This window comes from Brachyistius frenatus, unplaced genomic scaffold (genome assembly GCF_029030835.1).
Source record: "Brachyistius frenatus isolate BFR_SWC_R1_liver_20210118 unplaced genomic scaffold, ASM2903083v1 Contig_76, whole genome shotgun sequence".
Lineage (NCBI taxonomy): Eukaryota > Metazoa > Chordata > Actinopteri > Embiotocidae > Brachyistius > Brachyistius frenatus.
In genome coordinates this window covers 1-19300 of record NW_027210675.1, presented here as the reverse complement: position 1 = coordinate 19300, position 19300 = coordinate 1, and the positions used below count along the sequence as shown (strand labels likewise).

At 45.3% G+C, this 19300-nt stretch overlaps 2 protein-coding genes across 2 annotated transcripts in view; one reads left to right on the top strand and one right to left on the bottom strand.

The window, feature by feature from the left end:
- The window catches only part of aven (apoptosis, caspase activation inhibitor), a 30395-nt gene extending 22438 nt beyond the window's left edge, over positions 1-7957 (top strand). Inside the window, exons 3-6 of the mRNA XM_069708469.1 lie at positions 4727-4797; positions 6348-6443; positions 6915-7194; positions 7372-7957. Coding sequence (XP_069564570.1) covers positions 4727-4797; positions 6348-6443; positions 6915-7194; positions 7372-7535 — 611 coding nt within the window. The 3' untranslated portion in view covers positions 7536-7957. The remainder of the gene's footprint in view (positions 1-4726; positions 4798-6347; positions 6444-6914; positions 7195-7371) is intronic.
- An 860-nt stretch (positions 7958-8817) lies between these two features.
- On the bottom strand, positions 8818-17524 carry LOC138626704 (ryanodine receptor 3-like; the record flags this gene model as incomplete). Its single annotated transcript, XM_069708558.1, has 15 exons — positions 8818-9101; positions 10147-10198; positions 10327-10427; positions 11115-11179; positions 11311-11467; positions 12059-12193; positions 13920-14066; positions 14240-14300; positions 15291-15418; positions 15727-15769; positions 16237-16367; positions 16446-16652; positions 16835-16921; positions 17071-17233; positions 17316-17524. Coding segments are annotated over 15 exons (1782 nt in total), but the record flags the coding sequence as incomplete, so codon positions are not given.
- Positions 17525-19300: the final 1776 nt, after the last annotated feature.

Genomic DNA, 19300 nt, shown 5'->3' with positions numbered 1-19300 from the left:
GAGGAGAGGGGCGAAGGTGGACGGAGGAGAGGGGTGAAGATGGAGAGGGGCGAAGGTGGACGGAGGAGAGGGGTGAAGATGGACGGAGGAGAGGGGCGAAGGAGGAGAGGGGTGAAGGAGGAGAGGGGTGAAGGAGGAGAGGGGCGAAGGAGGAGAGGGGTGAAGGTGAACGGAGGAGAGGGGTGAAGGAGGAGAGGGGCGAAGGAGGAGAGGGGGGAAGGTGGACGGAGGAGAGGAGCGAAGGCGGACGGAGGAGAGGGGCGAAGGAGGACGGAGGAGAGGGGCGAAGGCGGACGGAGGAGAGGTAAAAGCAGAGTGGAGCTGAGTGGAGCGGGGAAAGGCGGCGGCGAAATCAGAGAAGAGCGGCCGACGCGTCCCGAATCTAATAGACGAGAGTGGGACTCTGCACCGGCGGGCCGCAGATAGCTCGGCAGAAAGCCTCGTTTGTCGACACGGGGTTCAGGCCGCAAGATGTCGAGAGACCGCGGCGCCACGATATGCAGGAGTTATACAACGCCAGCCGAGCCGCTCCGCGGTGTTTATTCACCGCGGAGCGGCTCGCGGCGGTTCACCGGCCCGACCGCCGCCTGGGACGATCGTTTCACCTGTGAAACTGATCTTTTAACCGGTTGCAGAAAGGGTCGCGACTCCTGCCGGAGCTGTACTCAGCAGCAGACGTTAACGTGTTTCGATATTATTCACGTACCGCTGCGCCAAATCGCAACCTCCGTCGCCCCCGGTGCACTTTACACGGTGAAGTCCTTACATGGTGGGGGGGGGGGACATTATAGAGACCAAACTCAGCTGACGGTAACTGGGAGGAAAAACTGACTTTCATCAGGAAGAAAACCTCAGACGGTGGGTAGGAAATGTTTTTCTTTTTAACCGGAAGAAAACATGAAACCGGGAAAGAAAAACCTCCCTTTTCATTAGAAGGGAAATGAAAAATCCTTTGACAGAAAACCTCCAAAACCTCCGCCAGAGTTTCAGAAAGGCTAAATCAGAGATTTATTCACTCAAAATCAGCGGGGGGTCGTCGGCGTGTAAAGATCCCAGGCTGGATCTGAAACGTGGAAGTGACCTCGACGTCGCCTGTAAGTTTACAGAAGAGTGCTTCTGAATCTCAGTTCTGGGTGTTTCCGGCCGTCGCCGTCTCGGTAGTGTCTGACTCAGCCTTACAAACATCCAGAAATGGAATCGGCTGCAAGTTCAGGTTTGATGTTTTTGCTTAAAAAAAAAAAAAAGAAGAAAGAATTGATTATTAAAAGGAATGGATTCACTGTGGGAGCTCTAGCACCAGCTCTAATCTTCAAATCCGCCCAAGATATTCTGGTCTCTTGTATAAACTAACTAGTATTTATTAAAAAAATCCATTTCAGGGGTGTTGTTCACGCTGCTGGGTGACACATCTGAGGCCGAAGATCCTCTGGAGATGTTAAACTCCGCTCTCGAGACGCCGTCGGAGGATTCGAGTCTCGGATGCGTTTCAGAGCTCGAACGAAGAGTTCGCTTCACTTCGTCTTTCATCTCCCTCTCGCTCGCTTCGACGTTGTCTCTGTGCACCCCTCCTCCTCCCCCGGGCTCTCTCTCTCTCTCTCTCTCTCTCTCGCTCTCTCTCTCGCCCCGTGTCTCCCGGAGGTTCGACAGAAGTTCCTCTCGTCCTCGCCGGCAGCCGTTGCCATGGTTGCGTCGGCAACCTCCGAACTACCTGCGATGGAACTTGCACGGACGCCGACCGGGAGAACGCCGGGCTGCGAGGTGTAGGAGGGAAGCAGTTCACCGCCGTCAGCAGTTCTGCGTGCTGGACTGAAGGAGGAGGAGGAGGAGGAGGAGGAGGAAGAGGAAGAGGAGAATTAGGGTTTGGGAAGATATTAAACGGAGAGGAGCGGGAGCCGGAAACGGAGTGAACGCGAGGGTGAGAGTGTTTTCACCGCAGCCACTTTCCAGGGTCAATTTCGCCTCGACGCAGACTTCACCTTCCAACGCAAAGTCGTGTAATTTGGATCCGTGAGAGCGATGAAGCGAGGAGCACCGGGGGGGGGAGGAGGCACTCGGCGCTTCCTGCAGCCGTTCCATTAACGCTGAAGTGGACATAATAACATCTGAATGACATAATAACGCAGGTGTTCCTGCACTTCATGATGAATCACAAATTACAGCCCAAATGAGAAAGTGAGTTTTTAGTGCATCGTTGTGTTCCCATCAGAGTCGAGGAAAGCACCGGATCTGTTTTAGGCTGTGGTTTACACACTCGCTTTTTAAAAAAAATTTTTTTTTAATAATAATCTGAAAACAGTATGTCAACTTCAATTTTATGTTACGACTCTTAAAAACAAACAAAACTCAGGGGGGGGGGGGATATTCCTGGAAAGCAGCCTGTGAAACATTTACCGCTGTATTTGACCACGTCTCTGCATCTACCAGTACTTTACAGTGTTAAAAGAAGTTTGCCTCGTGCACGTCGGACGGTCAAGTCGGTCACAGGCTGTCGGACGATTGAAATATGCGAGTTTTGGGTGGAAGGAAAAAAGAGGAACACCTCAATCGACGTGGGACCGTTTTTGCAAGTAGCTCGCGATGACTTCCCCCATTCGTGTCTCGCGACGCGACGAGCGACATCCGGCCACGTTTCAGGATGTTACAGGCTGCCAAATTGTGGGGAGCTGCACAAATCTTTGGTTTTAAACCGAACTTTAAATTTATCGTGTAATCTCGCTTAGTGACCGCACGGGCGGTCGTTGAGATCAGGGTTAGAAAAAAAAAAAAAAAAAGAGAAAAGTTACCAGTCGGAAGCCGAGAAAAGGAGTCGACAAAAAAAAGGTTTTTAACTGTATACCTACATCAAGGACAGGATTTTTTTATTTTTTTTTATTAAATGTCTGTAGAAAGAACTCGGGAGATCGGAAATTGAACATCTGGATAGACAAACGATGACGGAGCTCGTTTGAGTTTCTTTTCATCCAACTGGCCTCGGCTTGTTGCTGAAGTTCTGGCGGTCGGGTATGGATCACGTTTCTGGATGTTGGGTCGGTCGACGGGAACCCCGGTTTCCCACAATATTGTTTGCGAATGACGTTTGATCCGCTTAAGACACCGGCGGTGACGTGAGTCGATTTCGCGTCCGCCAAACCGAGCTTCCGCACGCTCGGATCTTTCCCGGCGGCGGCGGAGGGGGGCGAAAAATCAGTCGATCAAACCGACGGCGGAAACCCGGCGTGGCCCGACATAAAAGCATCCGCTCCCTCAGCTGTCAAATAAAGCCGACGGTCCCACTGCCCTCTCTGATCCGTCCGCCTCGCAGTCGCTGTAACCTCGATGACGCTCCTATTCGTAGATCATCCTTCTCCTGCCCGTCTGACAGCGGGGCACTCGGCCCAGAGACAAAAACAAAACAAAACAAAAAAAATCCCTCCTGCGGTTTCTCCTTTTCGACCCCCCTCCCCCCATCCTTCACTTCTCGTACGGCCGAGCGGTCAAGGACAACTGCAGCTGATGCTGACGGTCGCGCCTGCAGCGAGAGGGTCTGTTCCTCGGCCCCGCCTGCATTGTACTCCAGAGCGAGAGGCGGCGACCGACCGCGGGTCTCCCACTGACCGTCCATCTGTGCGTGGCAGACCCGACAAGTCAAAGCTGCCTCGCTTTTGATCCGTGTTTAACATCGGGGCGTTTAGGTCTGCAGCTGACGGCTATTTTCCAAAACTACTTGTTCTTTTTTTTTTTTTTTTTTTTCTCTCTCTTGTTTTTTTTTGTCCACGAAATGTCAAAAAAGCAGCAAAAACCTCGCCGACCTTCCCGCAGCCCAGAACAACAGACTGTGTGTAAAAGCGGCTTCTGAAAAATGAGGCCGACGCGGAAGCTGCCTTAAACTGTAACGCCGCCGGGCGCCACTAGAGGGCGGCTCCAAAAAAAACCTCCGGCTCCGCGGACTCTCCCGTTCAACGTCTCTCATCAAATCCCTCAGTCAATAACATTTCTCCGCGAATTCCAGACTCCAGGCTCGGTTGTTTTGATTAGTTCGTCCGTCGGTCCGAGACGACAGAAAATGTGAAAAATGGTATTGGACAAAAAAAAACACCCATTTTCTGCCTTCCACACACTCGGCGTGTCCTCGATCACCTCTCTGAATGAATGAGATATCAAAAAGACCTCGTGGAGTCGGCGGGCTTTTATATTATCATGCGGCTCCTTCCTGACATCTGAACGCATTTAAACCTTGTAACCGCTGAACACGATCCAGCAGCTGCGTGCCTCGGATGTTTCTTGTGAGCTGGTTTTATGTGCAGTTCAACTTTTAAATGGAATAAACTTTCAAACCTACACTCCTCGGGAGTTTTTAAAACTTTATCATTAGATCTCTTTTGCTTCCACTTATCAAACGTGTCCCAGTTGTGTTGAATGCATTTTTTTTTTTTTTAGCTTCATTTTCTCAAACGTCCAATTATTCCCTTTTCGGTGTCTCCACTTTCTTTTACCTCAAAAGAAAAACTGTCGGTTCGGCGTTTTGTAGCGTTGAAGAATCTTCAGCTGGCGCGAGAGCCCCGGGCGTCACGCGTCGGCGCCGCTTTCGGTTCTCAAAACTCATCGACCGTCCACACAAACTTACCGCCTGCCTCCTTCCGTGTGGAGGTGGAGCGCGACGAGCGGCGCCGCGGTTTCAAATAGAACCGCGGCTGTCGTCTCCCTCAACCGTCTTTAACGTCTCTGTGTTTCTGTGTTTCTGTCTCAGGCGATTCGTTCACTCAGTTCCGGTTTTCAGAAGAGAAGGACTGGGAGACGGACCCGCTCACAGCCGGTCAGGTAAACGGGGTGAACGTGGCGAACATGAACGTGGTGAACGTGGTGAACGTGGTGAACATGAACGGGGTGAACGGGGTGAACGTGGTGAACATGAACGAACGTGAACGTGGTGAACGCGGTGAACGGGGTGAACATGAACGGGGTGAACGGGGTGAACATGAACGGGGTGAACGTGGTGAACGGGGTGAACATGAACGGGGTGAACGTGGTGAACGGGGTGAACATGAACGTGGTGAACGGGGTGAACGTGGTGAACGGGGTGAACGTGGTGAACGGGGTGAACATGAACGGGGTGAACGTGGTGAACGTGGTGAACGGGGTGAACGGGGTGAACATGAACTGGGTGAACGTGGTGAACGTGGTGAACATGAACGGGGTGAACATGAACGGGGTGAACGTGGTGAACGGGGTGAACATGAACAGGGTGAACGTGGTGAACATGAACGGGGTGAACGTGGTGAACGTGGTGAACATGAACGGGGTGAACGGGGTGAACATGAACGGGGTGAACGGGGTGAACATGAATGGGGTGAACGTGGTGAACATGAACGGGGTGAACGTGGTGAACGTGGTGAACATGAACGGGGTGAACGTGGTGAACATGAACGGGGTGAACGTGGTGAACATGAACGGGGTGAACGTGGTGAACATGAACGGGGTGAACGGGGTGAACATGAACGGGGTGAACGGGGTGAACATGAATGGGGTGAACGTGGTGAACATGAACGGGGTGAATGTGGTGAACGTGGTGAACGGGGCACGGACGAGCTGGTCGTAGCATTGAGCCTCGTGCAGGCTTCAGTTAGTTCTCCGCCTCAACATCTCTGCTCACGCTCGGTATCTGTACACCCAGGAGGACATTTTGGGGGGTCACAGCCATGAAGTAATATCAGAATGTTTCACCGTATTTTTGTGATTAAAAATACTGAAAAATGTTCTGGTATGATTTTCTAGAACATACGGTTGCAACCAAAATTCATTTGTATACTTTTATGTGTCACCGTAAATGTAAAATTTGGACTTTAAATACACAAAAAAAGAAGATTTGACAAAAAAAAAAAAAAAAAAAAAAAAGATCTCAGTTCTTTCGTTCAATAACGACGACAGTAACTCGGAGCGCCGCTTTCGGCCGCGCTTGTTGTCGCGCTGAAGTGTTTCACATCGCTTCCCTCAACCTGCCGCGCTGCGTAACGGTTCGAGGTCGGCAGGTCGTGATATCGCCGTTACTTTTTTTTGTGTGAATTCGTCCGGATCGGGTCGACCGGCACTCGTCCCGCGGCGGCGTCTGTGGATATGAAGCACCCGACGTTACATAAGAGCCGCCGAGGACATCTGACCCGCTCGAGTGGGTTTTACACTCACGGAAGAGTATTTATAACCGAGGTTTCCACTCCTCTGGGGACTTTGAACGTTGGTGTTTTATAATCCTCGGTTCCTTTCGTCGCTGCACGATTCTTTCGCTCGTCATCAACTCCGCGGACGCGAACATCTGCGGAAAAAAAAAAAAACCCCGCCGCTTCTCGACTCCGTTTCCGCTGTTTCCTCTCCAGATGTCGGCGGTGTTTGTGGACCTCCCGGCTCTCGCTCAGATTCTTCAACAGGTGCCTCTTCGCCGGAGACTCGACCTGGAGGCGGAGCTTGTTCAGGTGCGACCCCCCCCCCACCACCACTCCTCCCCCCCCCCCCCCCACCCACCCCGAGCGGTCTTCAGCTCTCGTTTTGGTTTCAGAGAAAGCGCTCCAGGCTTTCCCCGTGTGTTCAAGCTTCTTGTCGCGGCCGGTAAAAACCAAGAGAAGTAAACTGAGAATTTCTTCTCTGCTAAATAAGTCTCACACATTTCTCATATCAATAAATAAGTGACGCTTTTCCCTGTTGGAGAATCTAGGGATCGTTAAAGAGAATAGATTCGCTGATGGGGAAGCCGAGTCTGAAAGTAGAAACAAAAATCTCATGAAATTTAGATTTGGGCCTTATCGTTATTTTTGCTGTCCTGTTTTCACACTCGAGAGCTGAAAAACTGAAAATGAGACAAAAACAAACAACCTGCAGATATCTGTAACACTAACAAGTCTTTGACCCCCCCCCCTCCCCCCTCCTCCCCCGCGCTGATGTTCCAGGTCTCGACGCCTGCGGTGATGCCAGCCACGACCCTCGCAGCCAAACAGGAAGTGCCGAAAACGTCCAAATTCACGCCTCCGTCCGCAGCTTTTAAAAACCTCGACCGGGAGGCCGCCGCCGCCGAACCGGGCTCGGACCCTCGGGCTCCCCCCGGTGCCGCCGAGCCGCCGGACGGCGACGCCGATGACGAGCTGGACCGGCTGCTCGGTTTACAGAAGCCGGCCTCGGGAAACCGGTCCGCCGGCGGCGCGGGCGAGGAGAGCGCCGCTCCAGAGGAAGGCGAGTACATTCGGGATCGGTCCGCTCCGCGCGCCCACGAGCGTTTCCAGGACGACGCCTCCCGACGTCAGAAGGTCCGAGCGCGTCGGAGTCGGGAGGCGTCGGTCGGCAGGGGTGAAACGTGACGGGAGGAGAGTTTCCGGTCTGGTGATTGTTACGTGTTCTTTTCATCTCCAGCGCGTGAGGAAGTGAAGGAGGAGGAGGAGGAGGAGGAGGAGGCCATAGAAGAGGAGGAGGAGCAGGAGGAGGAGGAGGTGAAAGATGTCACACCTCCGAAGTCCGTCAAACAGGAAATGACGGAGGACGACCTGGAGGACTGGCTGGACAGTATGATCTCCTGACCACCGTGGAAAGAGGTACGAAAAGGACAACGGGACTTTTCCAGTTTGAAATCGTCGACGTGCTGCGCAGACTTTTTTTGTGGGTTTGTTTTTTTCTCGTAAAACCCGGTTTGACGCTTCCTCGTTTCGCGCCGGCCTCGGAGGTGCGGAGACGGGACGGTACGTCCCGAAACATTACCCGAGGACGTGCCGGGGGTGTTTCGTCAGCGCGTGACTTTGCGGAGAAAGTGAGTCTCTGTCCCTCGCGAGGCCGGACGTTTTCGCGCCGCCGTCCGAGAGACAGACACCGAGACAGGTCACACACGACACGTTTGGTTTATTGCGTCAATTACTTTATTCATTTCTTCCCCCTCGTCAAAACAAAAGCGGTTTAACAAAGCTACTACATACAAACAAACAAACAAACAAACAAACAAACAAACGGCCGTACAATAGCAGTTAGCCGTTTTTGTCGTCAATAAATCTTTGAACCAAGTTTTTTGTTTTGTATTTTGTTTGTATTCTCCTTGTTGTGGGGTTCTTCGACTGTGGAGAGAAGTGCAGGTGGGCAGGACACCACAGTTTCAGGAACAAAACCAAAACGACGCAACATTTACACAAAGATCGTCTAGAGTTTATACAACAAATGTTACTCTCGTTTTTTTTGTTTTTTTTTCTTCTTCTTTTTTTGTTGTTTTTTTTTTTCAAATTTAAAAGCCACAAAACTAGCCGCACCTAAATCTGCTTGTAACTAATCCAGAACTAGAGCACTGCTTGTGTCAGGAGGGACAAAAATGATTCGTAGTATTTTGTTTTGATTCTTTTTTTTTTTTCCTTCTTTTTTTTTTTTTGCATAGATTGTCGTAAGGCACGTCGGCACTTGATAAACACCTAAAAGCGAAGTCGTGTCTGGTCCTGGGAGAACCACCTTCATTTCGTCAAGACAGGTTTTGAAAGGCAGATCGGGTCTCGACTCATTTCATCTGATGTTAACCGGATCAATACCGGCGGCGCGCCGTCCATTCGGTTGCTTCAGTGACACTTAACAACCCCGGCGTTAATCTAGAAATTGTGCATATTCAGACATTCAGTTGTCATGCTGTAACCCTTCGCACGTTATCGGACAGTCTACACACAACAAAACTGTGCAGCAGGTTTGGGGTTAAGCGGGTGAAAAAGGCAATGTGAGTCAGAATCGAAAGGAAGAATTTGCATAAAAAGAGGCGTCGTGGCGGGGGCGACCGTTTTCGGTGTGGGGGGGGGGGGGGGGGGGGGGGAGAAGACTCGAACTCACAAACACCGAAACGTCCAATCGTCAGTCGTACCTCCTTAAGAATCGTTGTTTTTGTTTTGATCAGATTTCAAAGTGACAGCGGGCGCTCTGGGTCCGTTAACAGGGCGAAGTCGAGTTCAGTGTTTTCTTTCAGGGAAAAAGGAAAGTAAAAAGCGGAGAGGGGCGTTCGGGGGGCCCGCCGGACGAGGCGGCCCGCTCTAACCCAGCTGGTCCTCGTATTGCTTACGGAAGCAGTCTCCGGTCGGGAAGAAGTCCCAGCATCTCTCCTGGTACATCTTCCACACGAAGGACTCCTGGGAAAGGTCGAAAGGATCGTTTTTACCCAACTGACAAAACGGTTTATTCCTCAGCCCCTCGATGTTGAAACCCCTGCAAATAGTTTTTTTTTTTTTTCTCTTTCGTTTGCTCGAGTTTTTGAGGAGTCTACCCCGAAAGATTTAACAAACACAACAACGCTGCTCATGAACTCTTCCAGCTACCAATTGGAATTAGACGTCACAGTGCTGCTCGGGAGTTTGTGAACCCTTTCGAATTTTCTATAATTCTGCATTAATATGATGTAAAACAACCATTTAGGATTTTCTTTATTTGCTAAAAGTAGATAAAACATTTTTTTTTTTAAATTAAACAAATGAGCAGTTAAAAAAAATTATTGTTATTATGTAATAATTGGATCATTTTCCACAATAGGTTAATGACCAAGTGGGGTTTTTTTGGTATCTAATTTGTTTAATTTAAACGTCTTTATCTACTTACAGGAGTTGTGTGAAAATCAAATTTGAGATCATATTTATGCAGAAATAGAATTTGAAGCGTGACTGCAGATAACACGATGCTGTCGCTAAACTCACTTTGCAGACTTGGCGTTTTATGTTGCGCTCGTTTCCCACCCGTGCGGCATTTCTCGGCTTGTATCTTTTTTTTTTTTTGGTGACTTATTCTCTAGAAGTAGCTGAATGTCTCCGCAGCTCGCAGGAACTAACAACGATGTGAGTTCACTTATCTTTTGCTAAATTTGTGACATAATAACTGTACATGTGCATCAAATAAAAAAAAAATAAAAAAAACTTGGATCGCAGGTGCTCAACGATAACGGGTCGATGTAAAAAAAAAAAAAAAAAAAAAAGTCAAAAGAAAACCCACGCGTTGCTTCTTCCTCCTGCGAAGCCGCACTTGTGCAACATTTCAACCCACTTGATATGTTGCATAAGTAAAACCTACTGAAGTCTGTAACCTTCCTTGTTTTTCCTTTGCTGTCTGTGACCGGTCTCAAGACTATTGAGCAGTTAATACAACAAAGAAGTGAGCTGGAGGTCAGATTTGTGACGTGCCACGTACCTGACCCGTGTGTTCAGTCTCATCCTTGTTGATCAGGTACATCAGGAAGAACCTGAGGAGCACACGAACGTTAAAAAAAAACAAAAAAACACGTTCACTCATAAATCAGAAATACTTCAAACTCGTTACGTCTGGAAATGTTTTGTTTTCTTTCTTTCTGGCGTCTGTTGCTGCACTCACAGGTAGTTGGCGAGGTTGTGTTCTTGTAAGGTGTGGGTTTCGAACCCGTGAGGCGTCCGGTCGAAGTAGTCGTTCCCGATTCCACAGATGAAGCATTTGGTCTGAAAGAGGAAGGAGAGCGGATTGAGGGCCGCAACTGACTGATGAGCGACTGTTGACTGTTGTTGGTCCGTTTGGTCGGTAAATTCTTTGAAAACAACGAGAGAAACGTCGCCGAACGCGCGGTCCAAAACACAAACGCTACGGGGTCCCGCGCCGGGGGTCTTTCAGCACTGGCGATGCGCACATTCAGGGCTTTTCCACGGACTTGAGGAGAAAGCGCCGCATCAACTTTGTCTCAAAACGTTTGTGTCGAACTGCAAACCTAAAGATCCATTTTCCAACTTGTTTAACCAAACAGCTCCCCCTGATCCCGTCCTGCTTCACGTCGTCATCAAACAGTCTTCAGTAGTTATTTGGATTTAGGGGCCCGTGGCCGCACAATTTACAAAACTCGTGTCTGAGAAGCTGCTGCATTTATTTATTTTTTCCAAAAGAGTTTAAAAAAAAAAAAAAAGAAGTAAATAATGAATTGTAAAAAGCGGATTCAAGTTACGAGATAACTTTTGTAGTTTTCTTACAGATCGCTCCCTCGTCTCTGCAGGCGTAAACGCCAAGTAGGAATCGATGGCCGTTATTAGTCTGTTTATGTTTCTTTAGCGTTTTTTTTTTGTTTGTTTTTTTCCCTCCACGTCTCTCCTGGTTTGCTTTAAAACATCTCCCGGACGCTCGCGGCAGCTGAGCCTCACCTCCATGTCCTCCTTCACCTGCTCCTGCTGGTCTCTCAGCTCTCCGAAGGCGTCGATGATCAAACCTTTGAAGGGAGAAGGACGAGAGGAGCACTGAGCGCGGCATACTGTACCCAACGCCACCAAACGGGCTTCTGCGGAGGACACGCTGCGTTTTGGGCTCGGAGACGGAAGGCGGGCGCGAGGACGTGCGTACCCTGAATGATGGCCAGCAGGATGACGATGACGAAGAAGAAGAAGGTGATGTCAAACAGGATGCGGTAGAGCTCGTAGGGATCTCCGGCTGGGTCCTCCAGCTCGTCTCCGATGCCTCCTCCGGCTCTCACGCCCACGTACATGTGGAACAGGTAGCACTGCCGGGAGCCGAAAGGGAGAAGTGTATTAAAGGCTGCTGGATCTTGATCATTTCAATTTCACTTTCATGCCTCATTAAAACTAAAAATGTAATTCAGTCCACCATGCTGCTGAAAGCTGGAGTGTGACTGGAGCTGCAGGTTTTGTGAGTTAGAACATTTAAAAAAAAAAGAAATAAAAAGAAAAGCAAAAATATGCGTTGTATAAAATGCGAAGAAAAATGACTACTTTGAAAACGTTAGGCTGTCGCTTCAAAAGGGAGAAAATCATTTGAACCGATCCTTGGAATTAAACAAAAATGTCCTCTATTCGGAAGCAATAGATACTTTAACAAAGGTTAAATATGAAGAAAACTCACTAATGAAAAATACTTCACACTCAGCCGATCAAGGCTGGGAGGACGGACGTAAACGGCTCGCAATAAAAGCGTCCCGAATGTTTTTCAGCCCGAAACGTTCAACCTCCGCCGGGGACCGGAGAATAGTTTTCGGCTCGACGAATGGAAACGATTCCCCAGCGTTCAGTCATTTTTTTTTTTTTTTTTTTCCAGACGCGAACGGATGCCGAAGGCGCCCCCCCCCCGGACGTACCGTCATCATATCGTCACACTTCATGTCGGGCTCGTCCTCGTCCTCGCTCTTATTGTAGAACTTCCTGAAGAAGTTGAAGGCCACCACGGTGTAGAGATAGACGACCACGGCCAGCAGACCCACCGTCAGCACGAGCTGGAAGGAGAGAGAATTCATCACCGAGCGCACGGAAACATTTGATTTGACCTTTGTTTATTCGCGGTGTCGAGTCGAGCCGAGAACAAGAGGAGACGGCGGATTCCTCGGCCGTTTGTGCCTTTTCTTCTTTAAATGCAGATTCTCAGGGTCATTTTTTTTTTTTGTTGTAGATTCTGTCAGAACTGGATCAACATGTCGGTGTCATTTATTTATTTATTTATTTTTTTTACCAGGGAGAGCGGAGCACCAAAGAACTGCAGTACTTTGGAGGCCACTCCAGCTGAACTGAAGATTGTAGGACAGCTTTTCATCAGTATTCAGACTTTTTAAGACCTTCAGCTGTGCAGGAAATTTAAAAAAAAAAAAAAAATCCACACCATTGCAGCACTTCCTTCTCTAACAAAGCCCTGGAATTTACTTCCTTGTTATCCTGCGTTTTTACATGGATGCTACATGTTGCATTTGCTGTTATAAATGCTCTAAACACCCCCCCCCCCATTTACAAATGGGTTCACTTGAGTAGACTGGATGTTATTAACACAACATTAATGTGGGCATTGTATTTTTTTTTTTTTTTATACAAACAAATTGGTTTGTTCTGGCTTGATTCATACTACGAGGCCTGCCTCTGAAAAACTGGACATTTTAGCGAATTATCATGTTTCTTTTAGCCACTTCAGTATTTTTACATCAATTTAAAATTGATTTGCTACTTTGACCTCTTTTTTTTTTTTTTTTTTGCGCATTTCTTCCAAACTTAAAACTTTCTATCTCGAGTGTTTATATATTACTTTTAGTGATTTTTAACCGCATATTTACAACTCGAAGGAAACCATTCAAACAATTCATCGGTCGCTTTAAGTCAACTATTTGAACGACCTTTATGCAAAACTTTTCCTTGTTTGCCGGACGGTTTTTACACCTTGCGTTTCAGGTGTTGACTCGATATGTGGATAACATGTGGATTTGTTTTACTCAAACGAAATGGTGTTATTTTTTATTTTTTTTCAATTTCATCGAGCTACTCCACAATCTTTCCAAGTACCTCCTCGACTGTGGAAGTTATTTATGCACGCATAAAATGATTTCCCTTCAGTTTCTCTGGCTGGCATGACAGTGGGAATGACTGTAATAATGACAAATCCTCTTGAACAAGTGATGCAACATCCAGAAATTTAAACACCAAACCCTCTTCTCCCTACAAGTTTATATTCAATTCTACAGATTCATTTCTCATGACTGTTTTTTTTCCTCGAGACCCCATAACTTCTGAGAATCGTTCAAGCCACGTCTTGTTTAATTCTATTTCCTTTCCTTTTTTCTTTTCTTTTTTCCAGATTTAAATTTCTTGATTTGATTATGTTGGCGTTAAATAGGAATCACGATGCTTATTGTTTGGCCTCTATTATCTATCAGAGACCACATGTTGATGCAGATTATTTGCGGAAACAAGTATCTACGTGTGAAACGGGGGTCTGGAATCACAGTGTCTCCGGACAGCAGGACCATAATTCACCACACTTGTAATAACTCGTAAATGATTCAAGACCGCAGAAACATTCATATCGTTTTAAGGCTCTCAAAAATCTAAGCCGAAAATGGAAGGAAAAGGCGACCCCTGGTGTGCAACGAGGTGAAGTGCAAGCTATCGGACGATCAGTGTTGAATGGTCGTTGCTTTTCTGATTTGTGCTCTGGCTCCCTCTGCTGGTGGAAGGACTTGCCTGCTTGCCGTTGTGAGTGACGGACGACAGGATGGTGCGGAGGGTCTTGAAGCACATGGCGATGTCGAGCAGATGAGCAGCGAAGAAGAAGTTGTTGAAGTGTCCAAAGATGGACATGGTGGTGTACCAGATCAGATACAGGAAGGACTGGAGGAGGGGGGGGGGGGGGGGGGGATGGACAAATTATGCTTTTAATATTGTAATTTATTAACCAAAATCCTGATGACAACTCTTTATAACCACTCTTCATTTTTCCTTCAGCTTCCCGCACGCAGTGACGTGAATACAAACCGCTTTTGGTAAACGTGCAATGAGCTTACGTTGTCAGTCAAAACCACGCCCAGTTTCCAGATGTGGTACTTTGTATCAATGGAGCTCAACCTGTCAACGGGGAAATGAAATGTTTAGTTTCAGGAACGGTACGAAGTATATGAATGCACAAGCTTGTAATGTTGATTATTATTAATAGGAGTCTGCTCCTAACAGAACAGACATGTCCGTAAAAATAGGAAAAAAAACTGCAGACTATAGTAAGGCTTTTTTTTTTTTTTTTGGTCCAAAAAATAGTATGACCATTTTTTTGTCGCAAACGTCATGAAATCGTCGGGCTATAGTATGTTGTCTAAAATATGAAGACTAAGTCATACCATAGTATGACTTTTTTTTTTTTTCCAAAAAAATCATAAAAAAGTCATACTATATAGCATGGTTTTTTTTTCGAACAAATTTTTTTTAGAAAACTTAAGACTAGTTTGTTGTCTAAAATATGAAAACAAGGTCATACCATAGTATGCCGTCCAAAACGTCATGCTATAGTAGGACTTTTTTGTTGTTGAAAAATTGGTTATACTATGGCATGTCATTAAATAAAACAGAAAAAAAAACATTTATACCAGCACAGGCACAATAGTACGGCAGTGAGAAGGCCATGGGTTCGATTCCAGCCTGAATCCCTCCAAAAAACTTAAAAAGCCATAATGTTACATTTTTTTTTCATCCCAATTTTTTTTTAAACACTTAAGACTATAGTATGTCGTCTAAATCATGAAGACAAGGTCATACCACAGTATGTCATCCAAACTAATACTATAGTAGGACTTTTTTGTCGTTGAAAAGTCCGTTATACTATGGCATGTCGTTAAATAAAACAGAAAAAAAACAAAAAACATTCTAGCACAGGCACAGCGGTTAGTACGGTTGCCTGGCAGTGAGAAGGCCATGGGTTCGATTCCAGCCTGAAACAATGTTTGTATTCGTCCAAAAAGTCGTACTACAGTATGATGATTTTTTTTTTTTTTTTTTAAACACAACTGTGTTTGGTGTAAACCCAGCAGTAGAGGAGGAGTGAGGAAACAGGGACTGAGTTCTCACCAGGACAGCAGGGACGCTTCCTTCTCGACCGTCTCCACCGTGGGGTCAAAGTCCAGAGCACTCTTATCCAGGCCCAACAGCTCAGCGATGCGTTCAGCCCCGTACATGTCACCGTATTTGTTAATCACCTACACGTACACATGTTCATCGTTAATTATTATTAAGAGATTACCACAACTCTAATAATGATTCCTGGGATAATATCAAATTAGCTCGTCTGGACACAATATCAACTGAGATGAACACATACAATGTTTCCTTATGTTTAGTTTATCGTGTTTGGCATTTTTTTCTTTTTTTAAAAAAATTAGACGGTTCACTTTTTTTCATTTAATTTTTTTAATTTATTTATTTTTTATTCGCTGCACAGGGCTAACAATCTAATCGTGGCAATTATATCATAAAAGGTTAAACTTGTGTCTCCTCTCACGCTCACCTTGCGCTTGATGAACTTGTCCCAGTAGTTGTTTGGGAAGGACCTAAAATGGGAAGAATTGTGGTAATAAATTGAGTTAAATAGAAATATATCTAATATTCATGCATCGAGTTTTCTTGCTATAACATGGAGCAGCTGTAACGATCATCATTCAAGAATGAATGTAAATTGTTCAAATTTAAATTTCACACTGACAGCAGCAGGACTATAAATTATAGACATTTTCAACAGGTTCAATAGGTTTCCAACCGGTGAATTTATCTTTATGTTTTTAACAAAGCCTCGATTTAAAAACTGTTATTGTCATTTTATGGCAACGTATGTTTTAATTTGTATAGAAATTTCAGTCAGGAGAAAACTGGTTCAGCACATCATCACTGCTTTCATCCCTTCACTTAAGCAAAAGTTATGTTTGAGGGAAAAAAAAAAAAACGAAACATATAAATCACGTTGAGGCACAATCGAAATTTGAGACCCACGCTAACAGTGTCAACAAGACCAGCGACTCACGGGGTGTTGATGACGAGTCGATCCCACTGGCCTTTGATGTCCTCGTCAGTCGGCTGCTCAGTGATGTAGAGGCCATCAAATTCAAGCTTCCTGGCGATCTCCTTCTCTCTCTTGAAAATCACCAGAGGAACCTAAAAGCACAACGTTAAGACAGGCGACGAAGACGCGCCCAGCCGGGCGAGGACAGACTGCTGAGTAACCACCCCCACCTTCAGGCAGTAGTAGCCGACCAGGCAGAGCATGGAGATGACGGTGTGGAAAATGGCCAAGAACCTCAGGGTCGGCAACATGTAGCCGCTGCTCTCCTGAAGCACAAACTCGTCCATGTCGAAGAACGTGTCCTCGTCCTCCTCGTCCTCCTCGGCGCCGTCCCAGCTGTTACCCGCGTCGGTTTCCTCATCGGTTTCACCAGTGACCTGAAGAGCAAAATGTACAGAATAAACCACGTGGGGAAGGAATATTTTGTTCCGTTGGTGGCTAAAAGAAAATGTTGTCGAGCCGAGCCGGCACCAGCAGCGGGGAAAGGACAAAGGAAGGAAATGGACGTTGCTTTCACGTTATCTGGAAATTTTGTGCAGCGAAACTCGACTTGAGTTACCTTGTAGAAGAGCAGAATGAAGTTGATGGAGAAGCACATGAACAGAGCCAGGAAACGGAGGTTGTAGAAGTTACGAGCCAGGTAGTTCTGGAAGGAAAAAGGTTGATCAGCAGTGCTTTATAACTGTTTATAACCACATCCAAGTGATTAAATAAGGACATCAGCCCTGAGCACAGGGTTGGACACCAGTAAAGTGAAGACGTTATGTAACTAAATGAGTGACTTTGACGGCTCACCAGCATCTTGTTCTTATAGACGTCCAGGACAGCAAAGACGTTGGACATGAAGGTAGGTGCATGCTCTTTAGGCTGACTCAATCTGGCCTTGGGCTTCTCCTCCACCACAGGCTCCTTCACCTCCTCCTGCTTTGGCTTATCCTCCTTCTCCTGGTTCTCTGTGCTGTATCAACCATACATGTTTTTAATTTGCGGTTGATTTCATTCTGTGTGATGAGAATTAGCTTTCATCTCACTTCACTCACTCTGCTTTCTCTGTTCCATTCTCAGGGGTTTCAACAGGATTGGCAGCAGCTTTCTGCAACAAGTGGAAGACATTTTCATGGGATGAGAAACTGAATGGAGGAAATGATAAGAGGCAGCTGTATAATAGTAGCTGGCTGCACCAACACCCGCTCACAGCTTCACTTTTCTTAGCTTTGAACGCAGTCTGGTAACCTGCTGGGATTAGCGTTTACACAGCTAGTCTTAAAATTATGTTAGATAAATTATATCTAAAATTATCTTCATAATTGGGATGACATACTATAGTATGACTTTTTTTTTTTCATATTTCGGAAGACATGCTAAAGTATAACTATTATATTTCGGACATGTTATGGTATAACTTTTTTTTTCATATTTCTCCAGCGGGAATCAAACTAATTACCTTCTCACTGAGAGACACGAGCGCTAACCACTATAACCACACAGCACCTGTGATAGTATGGCTTTCTTATATCGTCCAAAATATGAACAAAATTTCTTCCTATAGCATGCCGTCCAAAATATGAAAAAAAAGTCATACTATAGCATGTCGTCCAAAATATGAAAAAAATTCATACTATAGCATGTCGTCCAAAATATGAAAAAAAAGTCATACTATAGCATGTCGTCCAAAATATGAAAAAAAGTCATACTATAGCATGTCGTCCAAAATATGAAAAAAAGTCATACTATAGCATGTCGTCCAAAATATGAAAAAAAAGTCATACTATAGCATGTCGTCCAAAATATGAAAAAAAAGTCATACTATAGCATGTCGTCCAAAATATGAAAAAAAAGTCATACTATAGCATGTCGTCCAAAATATGAAAAAAAAGTCATACTATAGCATGTCGTCCAAAATATGAAAAAAAAGTCATACTATAGCATGTCGTCCAAAATATGAAAAAAAGTCATACTATAGCATGTCGTCCAAAATATGAAAAAAAAGTCATACTATAGCATGTCGTCCAAAATATGAAAAAAAAGTCATACTATAGCATGTCGTCCAAAATATGAAAAAAAGTCAGACTATAGCATGTCGTCCAAAATATGAAAAAAAAGTCATACTATAGCATGTCGTCCAAAATATGAAAAAAAAGTCATACTATAGCATGTCGTCCAAAATATGAAAAAAGTCATACTATAGCATGTCGTCCAAAATATGAAAAAAAGTCATACTATAGCATGTCGTCCAAAATATGAAAAAAAGTCATACTATAGCATGTCGTCCAAAATATGAAAAAAAGTCATACTATAGCATGTCGTCCAAAATATGAAAAAAAAGTCATACTATAGCATGTCGTCCAAAATATGAAAAAAGTCATACTATAGCATGTCGTCCAAAATATGAAAAAAAGTCATACTATAGCATGTTGTCCAAAATATGAAAAAAAGTCATACTATAGCATGTCGTCCAAAATATGAAAAAAAAGTCATACTATAGCATGTCGTCCAAAATATGAAAAAAAGTCATACTATAGCATGTCGTCAAAATATGAAAAAAAGTCATACTATAGCATGTCGTCCAAAATATGAAAAAAAGTCATACTATAGCATGTCGTCCAAAATATGAAAAAAAGTCATACTATAGCATGTCGTCCAAAATATGAAAAAAGTCATACTATAGCATGTCGTCCAAAATATGAAAAAAAGTCATACTATAGCATGTCGTCCAAAATATGAAAAAAAGTCATACTATAGCATGTCGTCCAAAATATGAAAAAAAGTCATACTATAGCATGTCGTCCAAAATATGAAAAAAAGTCATACTATAGCATGTCGTCCAAAATATGAAAAAAAAAGTCATACTATAGCATGTCGTCCAAAATATGAAAAAAAGTCATACTATAGCATGTCGTCCAAAATATGAAAAAAAGTCATACTATAGCATGTCGTCAAAATATTAAAAAAAGTCATACTATAGCATGTCGTCCAAAATATGAAAAAAAAGTCATACTATAGCATGTCGTCCAAAATATGAAAA